Source organism: Zalophus californianus, chromosome 11 (assembly GCF_009762305.2).
Source record: "Zalophus californianus isolate mZalCal1 chromosome 11, mZalCal1.pri.v2, whole genome shotgun sequence".
NCBI classification, from domain to species: domain Eukaryota; kingdom Metazoa; phylum Chordata; class Mammalia; order Carnivora; family Otariidae; genus Zalophus; species Zalophus californianus.
Genome location: NC_045605.1, coordinates 59,342,504 through 59,358,896, shown reverse-complemented (window position 1 = coordinate 59,358,896; position 16,393 = coordinate 59,342,504). Strand labels below are relative to the sequence as shown.

General features: G+C 59.4%; 1 protein-coding gene across 2 annotated transcripts; it reads left to right on the top strand.

The window, feature by feature from the left end:
- Positions 1 to 2,203: 2,203 nt before the first annotated feature.
- Positions 2,204 to 16,164, top strand: INPPL1 (inositol polyphosphate phosphatase like 1). Of its 2 annotated transcripts, XM_027580864.1 has the most exons (28): positions 2,204 to 2,590; positions 5,342 to 5,405; positions 5,498 to 5,648; positions 5,833 to 5,953; positions 6,190 to 6,330; positions 6,563 to 6,656; positions 6,763 to 6,852; positions 7,026 to 7,124; positions 7,243 to 7,393; positions 7,481 to 7,587; positions 7,880 to 7,982; positions 8,068 to 8,264; positions 8,584 to 8,701; positions 9,303 to 9,399; positions 9,677 to 9,815; positions 9,930 to 10,029; positions 10,127 to 10,215; positions 10,507 to 10,588; positions 10,713 to 10,802; positions 11,350 to 11,463; positions 11,603 to 11,691; positions 12,129 to 12,216; positions 12,311 to 12,466; positions 12,703 to 12,781; positions 12,875 to 13,015; positions 14,157 to 14,829; positions 15,091 to 15,224; positions 15,330 to 16,164. In XM_027580864.1, the coding sequence occupies exons 1-28, from the start codon at positions 2,394 to 2,396 to the stop codon at positions 15,418 to 15,420; spliced, it is 3,795 nt and encodes a 1,264-aa protein (XP_027436665.1). In that variant the 5' UTR covers positions 2,204 to 2,393; the 3' UTR covers positions 15,421 to 16,164. The 2 variants fall into 2 exon arrangements, with proteins under 2 accessions (XP_027436665.1, XP_027436667.1); XM_027580866.1 differs by lacking the exon at positions 6,190 to 6,330.
- The last annotated feature ends 229 nt before the right edge of the window (positions 16,165 to 16,393 follow it).

Below are 16,393 nucleotides of genomic sequence, written 5' to 3'. Positions count from 1 at the left end.
CTAGATATGCCCATCCTGTCTTTGCACAGCCCCCAGGAACTGGGCCTAAGTTGATCTCGGGGTCTCCCTCTTGCCCTTTTCCCCTGGGGAAGTCTTTGTCTCTACATCCCCCTCACAGTTATGCCCAGAGAGCCACAGGTCCCCGTCTGAGAACAACAGGCAGCTGGGTGATCAAGCTAGGACTAGAACCCAGGTGTGAAGACTCCTAGTCCAGGCCTCTCCCCTCCCCACCGCACCAGCGTGCCCCCTTCATGGCACTCACCTTCCCTCATACCTGGAGCTGAGTGACGGGGGAAGCCGGGCAGTTTGTGGCGGATGACTTATGGGATTCCTGGAGGGGTCTGGAGACACCGGGATGTATGGGGGTGTCTGTTAGCTACTTTATTTACCTAGTCTGGAAGGCCCCCACAGAGCCCATTCTGTGTCCCAGGCTTTGTTCCAGCTGGGTTAATCCAACGCGTATTTGAAATAGAGGAAGGAGCTTGTCCGGACTGACCCAGACACAGGTTCAATTGAGCAAAGTGAAAGTTCTCTCCCAGGTTAAAGGGGATCAGCCGACGGCGGCCCAGGGGTTGGCAGCTGCGGGAGCTAGGCTGGAAGCCTGCGCCTTTAAGGAGCCAAGGGGCGGAGGGGCGGGGCAGGAAGCGGACTCCCGGGAGACGCTGCCACCGGCTAGGTCTTTTTTGGGGGGAAGGGGCGGGCCAGACCCTCTGTGGGCCCCGCCCCCTTTCCGGCGACCGGTACCCCTCCCACCCTGGGCGCCGGGGGGTGTCCGAGCGTACGGGCTCTGGGGAGCTCCCGGGTCGGCGTCCCGCCCACAAAGGCTCAAGTTTGTCGTCTTGGAGGGAGTAGCTGGGGCGGGGGCGGGTACTAATAATACACGTTCGTTCTGGCGCCGCGCTTTACAGTTTACACAGCTGTCACCTTCGTTACTCCTTAATTAATAATAAAAATAGCCGCTGTTCTGGAGGGTTACTGGATGCCAGGCCCCGTGCGGAGAGCTTTACAAGCACGGTCCCATTGAGTCTGCCCTCATAACACTGCCCCCACTCTGCAGAGCGGGAAGGCGAGGCGCGGAGGGGTGTCGTGACTTGCCCGAGGTCACTCAGCGGGTCAGTGGCTGGGGGATCGAGACGGGGGGCCGGGGAAGGCGGGGCGCGGGTGCTACCCCCGGCTCGGCCGAGAGCTGCGGGGGCGGAGCGGCGGGCGGGGCGGAAGGCGAGGGGGGGTGCGGCGGCAGAGGATGGCCATCTTAAGTGGCCGCTGAGAGTCAAGGGCCGCTTCCCCCGGGAAGGGGGCTTCGGAGCGGCCCAGGAGGTGGGGGTCTGCGCGCGGCGGCTGCGTCTCTGGGGAGAAGTCGGGAGCCCAGGGGTTGGAGGGAACTTTCTTCTAGAAGGGCAGTGGCGGAGTGGGGGGCGCCTGATCTCGGGCTGCTGAACCCCTCAAGGCCCGGGCCTGCGGGTATGGGGGATGGTGCCAGGGAACTTGGCCGGGAGGGGGGGGAAGGGCTTTGCCTCGGCTGCGAGGGGCTGCCAGGGACGTGCGTGGGGAATCGAGGACACTGGACCTTGTCTGAGGGTTTGTGGGAGATCAGGTTTCTATGGAGGGGATTTCCCCCAGCGGGATTTGTAGGGGGCTGGACCCAGTGCAGTTTGGGGGTTCAGGTCGAAGAGGGGCCTGGATTTCACGGGAGTTGAGAGTCGGGCCGCTCGGGTAACGAGGACGGGGAAGAGGTTCCTCTTGGATCCCTCGCGGGTTTTGAGAATTCGACCCGACCCTTTGAGGCTGCAAGGGAGGTGAATGGAAAAGATTTGGGGTGGGATTAGACGTTTATGGGAATTGGGGATCATATCGTTGCGATTGTTGGAGGGGGCTAACTCCGGAGAGGGGGCCGGGATCCCAAAACGTCCAGGAGAAGGGTAGGGGGAACTTGACCTTCGTTGTTGGGGGGAGGGTCTGGATCTCCTAGGAGTGGTGATGGCGGGGCAGTATCATTGTGGGTTTGGGGCGTCCCGCGTCCTGCGGGAATGCGGGGGCCATCATCCCCACGGGGAAGAGGGTGGGGGTAGGGACGGTCGGGCCGTGGGCCGAGCGGAGGGGGAGGGGGCCGGCGGCCCGGCTCTGCGCTGTGCTCCTGCCCCTCCCCCGCCGCCTCTGAACAAACTTTTCTTTCTCTTCAAGTTGAGGCCGGCGCTGCAGGCGGCGGCAGCGGCGGCGGTGCGGCGAACGAGTCGGCCTGCCCGGCGGAGCGCGGAGCCCCCGACCCCCGGCTAGGTCCGGTCCGTGGATCCTCAGGCCCCGGCCCCGGGCCCGGCCCCAGCCTCGGCCCCGAGCGTCCCGGGGCGGATGGCGCGGGGCGGTGGGCGCGGGCGGCGCTGAGCCCTGCGCGCGCTATGGCCTCGGCGTGCGGGGCGCCGGTCCCGGGGGGTGCGGGGCCCGGGGGCGCGCTGGGCAGCCCGGCCCCCGCCTGGTACCACCGCGACCTGAGCCGCGCTGCCGCCGAGGAGCTGCTGGCCCGGGCAGGCCGCGATGGCAGCTTCCTGGTCCGAGACAGCGAGAGCGTGGCGGGAGCCTTCGCGCTCTGCGTCCTGTGAGTGGGGCTGGGGCTCCCTGCGGGCGGGGGCGCGGCCCCAGGTTCCTTGCGTGTGTGCGGAGGGCCTGGGACAGTGGGACGCCAGCGCCCCCAACAGTGGGGGCTTTGGCTTTAAGCCGGGGCTGAGGAAGGATGCAGGGGGCACTTCCTTCCTGCTGTGTGTCTGGGGACACTCTCTGGGGCGTCGAGGGCAGAGTATGTGGGGTCCTGTTGGCCAGGGTGGCTGTAAGGGGGGAAAATGCAGGGAGTCTCTGGCAGACCCCCTCAGGTACCCTCAGGCAGAAGGGGTTAGGAGGGGTGAGGATGTGTGGATGTGCATTCCAGGGTTGTGTGTAGTTCTGTTTATACAGGGATGGGGTGTCTGAGCAGTAGGCATGGAGGGAGTTGGGGCCAGAGAGACCAGTGGATCTGTGAGGACGCCCAGCAGCTTCCTTAGGGGTCCTTTCTATGCCCCCAGGACTGAGGTTGGGACCTGTGGGGCTGTAGATGTCTGGGGCTGAGGGGCAGGGTGGTGTTGAGAAGGATGGGGGAGGCAAAGCTATATGGGGCCATGTCATTATTTCATAAATCAATGAGCATGCGCCTGTGCCCTGGTCCTGGGGATCCTGGCCGCCGTAGCCCTGAGCTATGGGTGCTGAACGTGGGTGAGACTTGGCAGCTCTCTGAGTGGGTCTGGTCCTGCCTCTGTAGCCATCAGCTGTGTGTGGCAGTGGTTCTGGGTGAGTTTGGTGGGTTTGGAGTCATCTCCCTGAGCTGTCTCCTGTGCCCCATTGTCTGATACTAGGTGGATTACTGTGGGCATTAGGGTCTGATTATATCCCCCTTAGCCCTGTGAACCCTCCCAAACCCCTATATTTGTGTCCCTTACGCTTCTGCTCTCTTCACTTCTTTGGGGGCGCACTGGCCTGGGCCAGTAGTTCTCATTTGGGGTTGATTTTACCCCTCCCGGACATTTGGCAATGTGTGGAGACATTTTTGGTTGTCACAGCTGGGATAGTGCTACTGGCATCTAGTGGGTAAAAGCCATAGAGATGCCGCTAAACATCCTGCAGTGCATAGGACAGTTCCTCACAACAAAGAACTGTGCAGTCCAAAACGTGAGTGGTGCTGGGATCGAGAAGCTCTGACCGGGGCAGTGGACCTGAAGAAGAGGGGGTCCCCTAAGTCTCAGCTCATGCTCCAAGTCTGACGCCCAGGAGAGACTAACAAGAAACTGCTTTGGCAGATAACTCTCCTAGAGTCTTGCCTCCCAACCCCCTCTGGGGCATACCCCCTCATTAGGGAGGGGAGGGAGGCAGGTGTTGGGTCAGCTGTTGAGTGGGAGGGGGACAGCTGGGCCTGTGTCTGGGGGAGGAACATTATTGTCCCAGGAGGGGAGAGTCCTGGCTCCATAGCTAGGGGAGATGGGTGGAGTGAGGGTCTGTCTGTATTGGGGGCTTCAGCTTTGCCAGCTGACTCTGGCTACTCCTTGAATCTTAAGAGCCTGGGTCTGCCGGGCGGCGGTGGGGGCGCGGGTCAGAAATGGGATAGAAGCGTGGGGGTAGGTAATCAGAAACATACTTGCTTACCTGTATACATACCCACATGTCCGTGGGTGACATTTCAGGACACACCCCTGCTCTGACAGGCACTGGCCTCTGCCCTGGCTTTAAGTCCCAGCTCTGCCTTATACTTACCCCGCGACTGGAGTCAAATTGCTTTTCCTCTTTGAGCCTGTTTCCTCTTCTGGAGAATATCTGTATCAAAATGTGAGGATTAAATGAGATCACACCTGTAGGGTGTCCTACAGACACAACTCAGTTAATGGGATGCTCTTATTGTTGTAAATACAGCCCACAGAGTTGTGCCCACACAGACACCTGCACAGAACGTTGCCCTGTCAGCAGCCGCGAGAGCTCCGGAAGGGGGCCTACCTGAGTGGAGGGGATGGACTGTGGCCAAGGTGTAGGGTCCCCTCAAGTGGGCATTGGGTCCTCTCTGGTGCCCAGCACACACATGGGCCCGGGGGGGGGAGTCCCTTGAGTAAGCCTACCTGAAGTTTGGCTGCAGAAGGAGTCTTCCATCCCCATTGAGTGTGGCCTGCGCTGCCCAGGCCAGGCTCAGCTGTCACCTGCTCAGCTGTTGCTGCCATCTGTCAGCACCCTCCTCGGTTTGGGGCTCTTAGAGGCCTAGGTTTCCCATAGGGGGGCCCTCTTGGGGAATCCCAGTGTCCTGGTGTCTGGGGAAGTGGGAAGAAAGCCAGGGTACCTGCATACTTCCTAACAAAACGGCCCCTGACACAGCCTACTCCAGCAGAGCCAGACACCAACGTAAACACAGACAGCAGGCGCACACGTGTGTGAGCACGTCTCCTATGTGTGCAAACAGAGGTTAACCAGGCTTCTGAGGACGCTTACTCTGGCAGGGGGCCAGAGCTGGTACCACAGCCCAGAGGGGCTGTTTAGACAGCTGTGGAGGCCACAGAAGAGCTGCCTGTTGCTTCCCGGGCCCTGTGGTGGGTGTGGAGCCTATGTAGGTCTGGGTGGAGGGGTGGCGGGGGGGAGGCCGGCCATTCCTGCTCTTGTTGGCAACACTAGCAGGAGACAAGTGGACTGGACTCCTCATTCACCCTGTGCGGCCTGAGCAAAGGTTTTAGGAAAACCAAGCTGAGGGAGCTGAGGGCTGAGCCCAGTAGCAGGAGGAAGGCACGCCTTGGGGCTTAGACCCCAGCCAGAGGGTGACAGATTCTGACCCTTGCTTTGTCATCAGGTATCAGAAGCACGTGCATACATATCGAATTCTACCTGATGGAGAAGACTTCCTGGCCGTGCAGGTAGGAGCCTGGACCCTGAGTCCTGGCCTTGATTCCATCCTGTGGCTTGGGATCAGTTGGCTGACCCTTTTGCCACCCTTGCTGGTTCTCAGACCTCGCAGGGCGTGCCCGTGCGCCGTTTCCAGACCCTGGGCGAGCTCATCGGCCTGTACGCCCAGCCCAGCCAGGGCCTTGTGTGTGCCCTGCTGCTGCCTGTGGAGCGGGAGCGCGAGCCAGACCCCCCTGATGACCGTGATGTCTCAGGTGCTGCCGCTGTGCCTCCCTGCCCCTTCCCAGATGCCACCTGCTGCTTCCCTTCCCGCCTCCTCAACCTGCCTTCCCCCAGAGCCCCCTGCTCCTGACCATGATGCCAGGGCCCTTTCCCCCACTTCCATGGGAGTATCTCTACTTCACTGGGGAGGGGAGGCCCACTGACTCCTGTCCACAGATGGCGAGGATGAGAAGCCCCCGCTGCCCCCGCGTTCTGGCTCCACCAGTGTTTCTGCCCCCGTGGGGCCCGGCAGCCTCCCAGCAGCCCCTGAGACTCCCACAAGTCCAGCTGCTGAGAGGTAAGAGCACAACCCCCCCACCCCCGAACATGGAGCCGGCATTCCCTTTCCCCTCTGAGAACTGTGTCCTCATCAAAGTGGGAGGGACCTTCTAAGGCCCCGCTCCACCCCCAGAGGCAGCCACCCTGATCCATGGTGTTCTGATCACTACCAGCCCCATCTCCTCCAGGGACAGGGTGGGAGTGCTGGCACAGGGTCAGCTGGTGCTTCACTGACTTCTCAACCCCTCCCTGAAGTGCTCCCAATGGGCTGAGCACTGTCTCGCACGAGTACCTGAAGGGTAGCTACGGACTGGACCTGGAGGCTGTGCGAGGCGGAGCCAGCAACCTGCCCCACCTTACCCGCACCCTTGCCACCTCATGCCGGAGGCTGCACAGGTACCTGGGCCACCCAGCCCCATGCGTGCAGCCTCTCCTCACCTGCCCCCTTGTTGCACAAATGTCCATACCTCTGATCTCTGGCCCTGAACAGGGATCCAGCTGTTGTTTCCTGACTTTTCCTCACCCGAAGCCTTGTATCCTCGCGGTGGAGGCTGAAGCTACCCACTCAGCCCCCCCTGCCCTGTACTTGGGGTGGGGAGGGGGCATTCTGACCAGTTGTGTCCCCTAGTGAGGTGGACAAGGTCCTGTCGGGCCTGGAGATCCTGTCCAAGGTGTTTGACCAGCAGAGCTCTCCCATGGTGACCCGCCTTTTGCAGCAGCAGGTGGGATTACAGGGAGGCCTGTGGGGAACGGGCTCGTGTCTGGGGCTGGCTGGGGGACCTCCTGCTTGCTGGCCTCATGTACAAGCTTCATCCTGGCTCTGTGCAGACTCCACCGCAGACTGGGGAGCAGGAGCTGGAGAGCCTGGTGCTGAAGCTGTCCGTGTTAAAGGACTTCCTGTCAGGCATCCAGAAGAAGGTAGCCTGACTCCTGACCTCGGACCTCACCTACCAGTACCTGACTATTTGCACTAGCCTAATGGATCTCCACCCTGAATCTACAGTTTAGCATTGACCCCAGCATCAGCCATGCCCCTCCTGGCCCCAGCTCTCCGCATGTCCCCTGACCCTGCCTGCCCTTCCCCGCTCCAGGCCCTGAAGGCCCTGCAGGACATGAGCTCCACAGCCCCACCAGCTCCGCTGCAGCCATCCATACGTAAGGCCAAGACCATCCCCGTGCAGGCCTTTGAGGTACAGAGGGGTGTCAGGTGGGGCCTTCTGGGGCAAAGGGCCGTTGGGGGTGAAGGGGGTGTCCCCTGCCCGAGGTCTTTCCAGCAGGCGCCCCTCCCCCCCACCTCATGACCTGCAGGTGAAGCTGGATGTGACTCTGGGCGACCTAACCAAGATTGGGAAGTCGCAGAAGTTCACGCTGAGCGTGGATGTGGAGGGCGGGCGGCTGGTGCTGCTGCGGAGACAGCGGGACTCGCAGGAGGACTGGACGACCTTCACTCATGACCGCAGTGAGCCAGGGCCTGACCAGGGGCAGTGAGCAGGGTGGCCTTCAGGCCTCAGTGCCCGGGCCAGTGAGACCGTACTCCATTCTCTAGTCCGCCAGCTCATTAAGTCCCAGCGTGTCCAGAACAAACTGGGTGTCGTGTTTGAGAAGGAGAAGGATCGGACACAGCGCAAGGACTTCATCTTTGTCAGTGCCCGGGTGAGCAGCCTGCTGGGCTAGGCCCTGGGGGCTGCAGGGGTCCCTGTGGGGTGGGAAGAGAGGAGACACGTGATATAGGTGGGTCGTCCCTCCTGGTAGGAGTGGGTCTGACAGGGCAGAGAGTGTATGTATTGAGAATGGGTGGTCTGAGGGTGGAGTCAAAGGTCCATCCAGTGAGCGGTTATTGAGCACCTGTGATATGCTTGAATGGGGGACCAGACAGGCATGACCCTCGCCTCGTGGGACCTGCCACCTACCAGGGACCTCCCCTAACTGGCTGTTGTCCCCCCAGAAGCGGGAGGCCTTCTGCCAGCTACTGCAACTCATGAAGAACAAGCACTCCAAGCAAGATGAGCCCGACATGATCTCTGTCTTCATAGGCACCTGGAACATGGGTCAGGCCCAGGTTGGGGCTGGGCGGGGAGAGAGGAATAGCCCCAGGTCAGGGACCTGACCACCCCCCATCCCCTTCTCCTCCAGGAAGTGTGCCACCTCCGAAAAACGTGACATCTTGGTTCACATCGAAGGGTCTCGGGAAAACCCTGGATGAGGTCACAGTGACCATACCCCATGACATCTATGTCTTTGGGACCCAGGAGAACTCAGTGGGCGACCGCGAGTGGCTGGACCTGCTACGCGGGGGCCTCAAGGAACTCACAGATCTGGACTATCGCCCGGTGAGGGGGGGTCATCTTGTCCAGTCCCCCCTCCTCAGACGCCACCCCAAACTATCCTGCTTGACCTTATGGCGACCCTGGGGAGCACAACTTGACCGGCTTTCCCTCTGGCCCCCGGGCATATCCCTTAGGAGATCTAACGAGTCCTTCGTGCTGTGGGAACATGCTGTGTTTCTCTCTGGCCCCTCAGGAAAAAGGGGTAGCAGACCTTTCTATCCTGTGACTGACAGCACAGTCTATGGTATAGGCAGGGGTGTTGGGGGAGCATGTGGACAGTGCCCCAGCCCAGGGCAGGGGTGACCCCGAACCCTCTCCCCAGATTGCCATGCAGTCACTGTGGAACATCAAGGTAGCTGTTCTGGTCAAGCCAGAGCATGAGAACCGAATCAGCCATGTCAGTACATCCAGCGTGAAGACTGGCATTGCCAACACCCTGGGTGAGTAGGGTGGGCAGGGTCTCTCTGTCCATACCTTCTGCTTTCTCTCCAGCCCGTAGTCTCCCCTTTTTGGGTGGTCTCAGCTTTCTCATATATAGAACTTTGAACCCTGTAAAACATATTCATATTCTAAATGTCTTCTAGCACCACCAGGAAGGCAGGGCCAGGATAATTATCTCCATTACATAGATGATAAACCTCAAAAAAACCCCAAAAACACTGAGGCCCAGAGTCGCTGAGTGACCTGTCCAAGGTCACACAGCTAGTACGTGGTGGCCTTTTGGTTTGTGGCCCAGCGTTCCCTCAGCGGAGATTCTGCTCAGAATCTGCGGGTGCTTTCAGCTCCATCTTTGGGATCCCCTGTGATCTGCAGGGGCTTTATTCACACATGCGGAGACTCAGGCCACCCAGATGGACGGCGTGTGCCCTGTGTGGCCCCCTGGGAAGGGGGGATGCGTTCAGAGGCCTGCCTGCCTCATAGCATCTGGGGCGGGGCGGGGGGAGTGGGAGGACCTTCCCACCACTGCTTCGAGGGGCAGAGGGGAGAGTTGGGAGCCCTCCAAAGGTGACGCAGGCCCTCCTCTCTTGCTTGCCCTGACAGGAAACAAGGGAGCTGTGGGAGTCTCCTTCATGTTCAATGGCACCTCATTTGGCTTTGTGAATTGCCACCTTACCTCAGGAAATGAGAAAACCGCCCGGTGAGGGGGCGCCTTTCCAAGTCTTTACCCTCATTCCCTCCTCCCCTGAGACCTATCCCCTCTCCCATATCCCAATCCATGACCCTCCTACATCCCTGTCCCCAGACACCGCCTTCTCCCTTGTCCCAACTCAAGACTCCTCTACCTCGATCTTGTTCCCAGCTCTTTCCTCTGTCCCCAGGGACCCTGATCCACACCCCATCCCTGACCCCAGAGACTTCTTACCTTTCTGCCAGTCCCTGGCCCCTGACCCTGGGCCTCCCACCCCGCCCCCTAGGCGGAACCAGAACTACCTGGACATCCTGCGGCTGCTCTCGCTGGGCGATCGGCAGCTCAGTGCCTTTGACATCTCTCTGCGTTTCACTCACCTCTTCTGGTTTGGGGACCTCAACTACCGCCTGGACATGGATATCCAGGTGCAAACAGGGCTGCTGGGTGGCTGCGAGGGAAGCTGGGCTGGGGGCCAGTTGGGCTCCCACTTCTGGCTCTGGCTCAACAGGGAGTGGCCAGCCCTTGTGTCTTCACTGCAGGAGATCCTGAACTACATCAGCAGGAAGGAGTTTGAGCCCCTGCTCAGGGTGGACCAGCTTAATTTGGAACGCGAGAAGCACAAGGTCTTCCTTCGGTTCAGTGAGTGTGGGCCTGGCAGGTCTCCGAGGGCTGGGGCCTCTATGATATGCCTGGGTGTTCAGGGCCCTGAGCCCCGCTTGTTCCCTGCCTTCCGTAGGTGAGGAAGAGATCTCCTTCCCGCCCACTTACCGCTACGAGCGGGGCTCCCGGGACACGTATGCCTGGCATAAGCAGAAGCCAACTGGGGTGAGCGAGGGGAACGGGCAGGGGGGCCTTGGGAGATTCCTTTGGGCTGCAGTGAATCAAGAGTGCCTGTCTGGTCAAGGTCTGGGCAGTTACTACTCCAGCTTTGGTGGCCCCTCTTAGGCCTTAGGGGTGGGTGATCCTGGGTGTTGTGAGGACCCAAGAAGGGAGATGGGTGCTGGGGCCTGGGGTGCTGGGAGTGTAGGGCCTCATCAGCTCTGCAGCTCTGCAGTGGGGCTCATGCTGAGCAACCCTGGCTGTTGGCCCTGACCATGCTGACATCGCCTGCCCCAGGTCCGGACCAATGTGCCTTCGTGGTGTGACCGGATTCTTTGGAAGTCCTACCCTGAGACCCACATCATCTGCAATTCCTATGGTCAGAGTCTCCTGGACAGGGTGATGGGCAGTCCTGGGTGGCCACAGGCCGATTCTGCCCTAGCTTTGGGAACTGGGAGCTGAGAGGAAAGAGCTTGCCCCCTGAGCTCCCATTCCTATCCCAGGTTGCACGGATGACATCGTCACCAGCGACCACTCCCCCGTGTTTGGGACATTTGAGGTTGGAGTAACCTCTCAGTTCATCTCCAAGAAAGGTGACTGTTCTGGATGTGCTTGTGGGTGGGTGGGCACAGGGGGTGGCCTGGGATGTGTATAGGTTTGACTATATCTGTGTGTGTGTGTGTGTTTGTGTGTGGACATGTATGTGCAAAACTGTTTCTGAATATGTACTGTTTGAGGCTGTCTGTGTGCCCGGGGCACCGTGAAAGGTGCGTGCCCGTGCGTGTGTGCCTATCTGTGAATATAAAAGCACACGGATATCTGTATTTGTCTGGAGCCGTGTGGATACCCCTGAGTGTGCCTGGTAGTGTGGAGGGTTGTTGGCAGGCAGTCCCTGCAGGGGTTCTGGTCCCCCAACCCCCTTCCTAGGTGGTCTCTCATCCTTGGGTTATCTGTTTGCCTGGTCCAGGGCCTGGGCTTTGCGGTTTCCCCATTGGTTGCTTGGGATTAGGGAGGCCCCTCCTGGCCATCCCTCCTCCTCTGCCAGGGCCCCTGATTTCCTGTCCCAGGGCTCAGTGTCTGTCCTGTTCCTCCTGCCACCCTTGCAGCCGTCCTGACCGCCTTCCTCCCTTTGCCCCTCAGGGCTCTCAAAGACTTCGGACCAGGCCTACATTGAGTTTGAGAGCATCGAGGCCATTGTGAAGACAGCCAGCCGCACCAAGTTCTTCATTGAGTTCTATTCCACCTGCCTGGAAGGTCAGAGGCAGGCCCGGGGCTGGGTGTGGCCAAGAGGGCTGCGGAGCCCGAGGTGCCCAGAGCGGTCGGCCCCCAGGATAGGGGGAAGAAGGGAAGCCAGGAGGTGGCACTCAGGTGGGTATCCCCTCCCTCTCCCCAGAGTACAAGAAGAGCTTCGAAAATGATGCCCAGAGCAGTGACAACATCAACTTCCTCAAGGTGCAGTGGTCTTCACGCCAGCTACCCACGGTGAGGCTTTTGGCAGGGCCTGGGCCTATAGGTGAGGGCATAGGGAGAGGTGTGGCAGAGCACATGTGGTTTGTGCATGCGCGAGTGTGCCTGTGCCTATGCATAGTGGGGCTGGGCATGAGTAAGGGTGAGGGCACCCTGCTTTAGTTGGGGGATGTGGGACCAAGTTGCAGGTTCATTCATCCGTTCATAAATACTTTTCGAGCCCTTGCTAAATGTCAGGTCCTGTGTTGGCCATTGAGGATGTAGAAGATGAATGACAATGCTGTTAAATGTTATGAGAGACCCATGCGGGGCTGTGTCTTCTACATTAAGGCTTGGGATCTCTCCTTAAGTGGGAGTGAGCATGGACCAGTCTGAGGGTAGGGGTGAGTGGTGTCAGGGGCAGGAGGGGGTGCTTGGGGCTTTGTTCTTCACTGGGCCTCTCTGGTTCCCAGCTCAAGCCAATTCTGGCTGATATCGAGTACCTTCAGGACCAGCACCTCCTGCTCACGGTCAAGTCCATGGATGGCTACGAATCCTATGGTGAGGGCGCGGAGGGGTGCCAAAAGGCATGGACAGCCAAGCAGAGCTCTAGAAAGGTTTGGCAATCTGCTGGTCTGCCCCATCTTCCCTTCAGGGGAGTGTGTGGTGGCACTCAAGTCCATGATTGGCAGCACGGCCCAGCAGTTCCTGACCTTCCTGTCCCACCGCGGCGAGGAGACAGGCAACATCCGTGGTTCCATGAAGGTGCGGGTGCCCACAGAGCGCCTGGGCACCCGTGAGCGACTCTACGGTGGGGGCTCCTTTGGGAGGGATATGGGGCATAAGATGGGGTGGTGTGGGCACGTCTAGGAGGGGTGGACCGGGGTGGGGAGAGGGCTTGTTAGAATCTCTGAAATATTTGGAAATTATGCAGCCATGGCTGGAAGTGGGCCTGCATTGAGGAGTAGCTGGAAAAGGCCTGGTAGGCCCAGTGGGTATCTGTGGTCCAGAACCCCAGGTCCCCTCTGAGTCTTCTTTTTCTTCCAGAGTGGATCAGCATTGATAAGGATGAGGCAGGAGCAAAGAGCAAAGTCCCTTCTGTGTCTCGAGGCAGCCAGGATCCCAGGTGAGCTGGGACTGTGCTGGGGGTCCCATGAAGGGGTGCCTGGGGGCTTTGGGTCAGCCTCTACCTCATCTCACCCCTGTACACCCCTGGCAGGTCAGGGAACCGCAAACCAGCCCCTGCAGAGGCCTCCTACCCACTGTCCAAGTTATTCGAAGAACCAGAAAAACCACCACCAACTGGGAGGCCCCCAGCCCCGCCTCGATCTGCCCCCCGGGAGGAGCCCTTGACCTCCAGGTGAGAGAAGGAAGCTGTTATACCCCCCACTTCATCTATTGCTGTGCTTGGCTCTCAGGGCCAGCCTGGGGACCATTTGCTGCTTGAGTAATCTCAAGCCCCATGGCTGGGGGTGCCGGGGCTCTATACCTATGGGCACTCTGGCCATAGCCAGACCTCCCTGAGGCGTGGCTCTGAGTCCACGGGAGCACAGTCATTCTTTCCTCCCGGTTCTGCCTTAAAAAATAGAATTAGAAGTTATTTTCTGCAACAGTTCCCTCCATGTAAACAGATTTAGTTTGAGCTTTCTGTTTGGCCTCAGCATGGGATTTCCTCTGGTGCATTCTATGGAACACTGTCCTACAAGATGCCCCATTGGAAACGTGTTTGTGGTCAAATGAGTTTGGGAAATGGTTCTGGCTAGATTCTTTTCTTACACAGTCCCAGTGCACATTAGTATTCGCAAAAGCTCTGAGCATCTGAACAGGAAGGAAACCCTTTTTCAACTCTGTTGAATATAGTTTCCCAAACTTAATGGGCCAGGAAACTTCTTTTCCACACAGTAACTATTAATACCCTGGGGAACTAGTGTTCTGTGGCTCATACTCGGGGAAAGTGAGGCTTACTTTCTAATTATATCCAAGTGTCGCTTGAACTTAAATAAAAGCTCCTAGCTGCGGTTTGGTGCTTTTTCACTCACCTTCACCTATCATCAGTCACCTTGGTTTTATCTTCAGGCTTGAGTAAAACTAACCTGAATCCCTGGGTGAGACTTCTCAGTAGATTGGCCTCAGATGCCTCCAGAGGCTTTCACAAGATCTGGCTGGTCATTCGCATTAAGGTCTTTATTGCCCTGCCTTCTGGCACCTGTTTTCCCTGATTTAAGCTCAGGTTTCACAAAGTCACGAAAGAAAGATCTGAGAATCTTAGCAAGTCAGGCAAGGAAGTTCAGGGATTATCTATTCAGCGATCGTGTCTCCTGGATTTTAGAGGTGAAGACAGCAAGGGCCAGCGAGGGAAAGTGATGTGCTCAAGGTCACATGCAGTTGTAGGACCGGGGGCCCACCGTCCTGACTCCCCAGTCCAGTTCTCCTTCCACTGCACCCATTGCCTTCTCTTTGGTATCTGGGTCCTGACTTCATTATCCTGCTCCCAAACCCAGGTTGAAGGCAGAGGGGGCTCCAGAGCCGGAAGGGGTGGCAGCCCCCCCACCCAAGAACAGCTTCAATAACCCTGCCTACTACGTCCTTGAAGGGGTCCCCCACCAGCTGCTGCCCCCGGAGCCACCCTCGCCTGCCAGGGCCCCTGTCCCGCCGGCCACCAAGAACAAAGTGGCCATCACAGTGCCTGCTCCACAGCTTGGGCGCCACCGGCCCCCCCGTGTGGGAGAGGGGAGCTCATCAGATGAGGAGTCTGGGGGCACACTGCCCCCTCCAGACTTTCCACCCCCACCACTGCCAGACTCGGCCATCTTCCTGCCCCCCAGCCTGGATCCTCTGCCAGGGCCAGTGGTCCGGGGCCGCAGCGGGGGTGAGGCCCGTGGCCCACCACCTCCCAAGGCCCATCCAAGACCCCCGCTGCCCCCAGGCCCCTCACCTACCAGCACTTTCCTGGGGGAGGTAGCCAGTGGGGACGACCGCTCCTGCTCCGTGCTGCAGATGGCCAAGACGCTGAGTGAGGTGGACTATGCCCCTGCTGGGCCTGGCCGCTCGGTACTTCTGCCAGGCCCCCTGGAGCTGCAGCCGCCCCGGGGACTGCCCTCGGACTATGGCCGGCCTCTCAGCTTCCCTCCGCCTCGCATCCGAGAGAGCATCCAGGAGGACCTGGCAGAGGAGGTGTGTGGACCAAGGGTGGCTATCTGTGTGTACCTGAGGTGTGTGCTTGCCCATGGACAGTGGTATCCTTTTACTTCACCATTCAACACTCAGTGGTGTCCCTTCTGCCCTGAGCTGGGCACTGGGGAGTTGGGGGGGACACCTGAATCAGCCCCAGTTCTTGCCTCTTCCCCTAAAGCATGTAGTAGAATGTGGCTGTCTGCGGGTGCTTCTCTGTGCGGGTACCTCCAGTGCTCCCCCTGACACGCCCTATTCCTTCAGGCTCCGTGCCCGCAGGGCGGGCGGGCCAGCGGGCTGGGCGAGGCGGGCATGGGCGCCTGGCTGCGGGCCATCGGTTTGGAGCGCTATGAGGAGGGCCTGGTGCACAATGGCTGGGACGACCTGGAGTTTCTCAGGTGGGGGCGGGGCTGGAGGCGGATGGGGTGGGGCTGGCCCCGGGGGCGGAGCTACGGGCCCTCGAGACCACTTCGCCAATCTCCCAGCCTCTCTTACCCCTACAGCGACATCACCGAGGAGGACCTGGAGGAGGCTGGGGTGCAGGACCCGGCTCACAAGCGCCTCCTTTTGGACACCCTGCAGCTCAGCAAGTGATAGCGGTGGCACTGCGAAGCTGCGAACTCGGCACCCCTACCCCTCCACTAAGGCCCAGCCATAGCTCCGAAGTTGAAAAGTTATGAGGGGTGGGGCAGTACCTCTCTGGCTATTTATTGGGGATCTGCGTTCCCCACTGCCCAATCGTTTGGAATGCCCTAATTAGGGCATCCTGCCCCTCACCTGCCCCAGGGCTTCAGAGGTCAGTTGCCGTGATTACCAAGGACTTCGGTTGTTCTGGTGCTGACCTCCTTTTCTGGAACCCTACTCCCAGCCCCAGGGGTGCCCGTAGGGTCGTCCATTTGGCTACGCCTGGGTCCCCACTTTAACCGCTGTTTCTGCTGCCTTCCACCTGGCCTGAACCACAGGGGGAGGGGCTCAGCTAGGACCTCTCCCAGCCCCCACTATGGGGGTGTCCGTCCGGAAATGAAGGAATAGCCCAAGGACCGGGCTGGGGTTTATTTAAGGCTTTCTGCGTGGGTTTAGGGAGGGCGGGCACTTTTAATGTTATTGGGGCTGGTGGGGGTGGGGAGAAGGATCTGGGCCATAAAGTGCTAGTTTGCTTAGTTCTCACTGTCACCTGGTCTATACCACCTTGGGTTGCGGATGTGGGGCTGCAGTGGGTACCTTGCTGGTTGCAAGCGGGTTGGGTTCTTGCAGGCAGCCTATCCCCATCCTGGGTACTCAGAAGGGTTGCCAGCGTGATGTCTTCAATAAATTAAGTTTTATTTGGATTGAGCAAAACTCACCTCAATAAATTACAAGTTTTTCAAAGGAAAAGAACAACAACAACCCTCCCCCCCAAAAATAATAATCAGGAAAGAGGAGAAACCCCTCTGTCCCGATGCCCTGGCCAGCCCCACTGCTCTGAACAGGCCTAACCTCTGTGCCAGACCGGCTGGGAATGGGAGGGGATAAATTGGCAGTGCGACCCTTCAGGCGGCTTATTATCCCAAGGAGGACCAGTACTGGT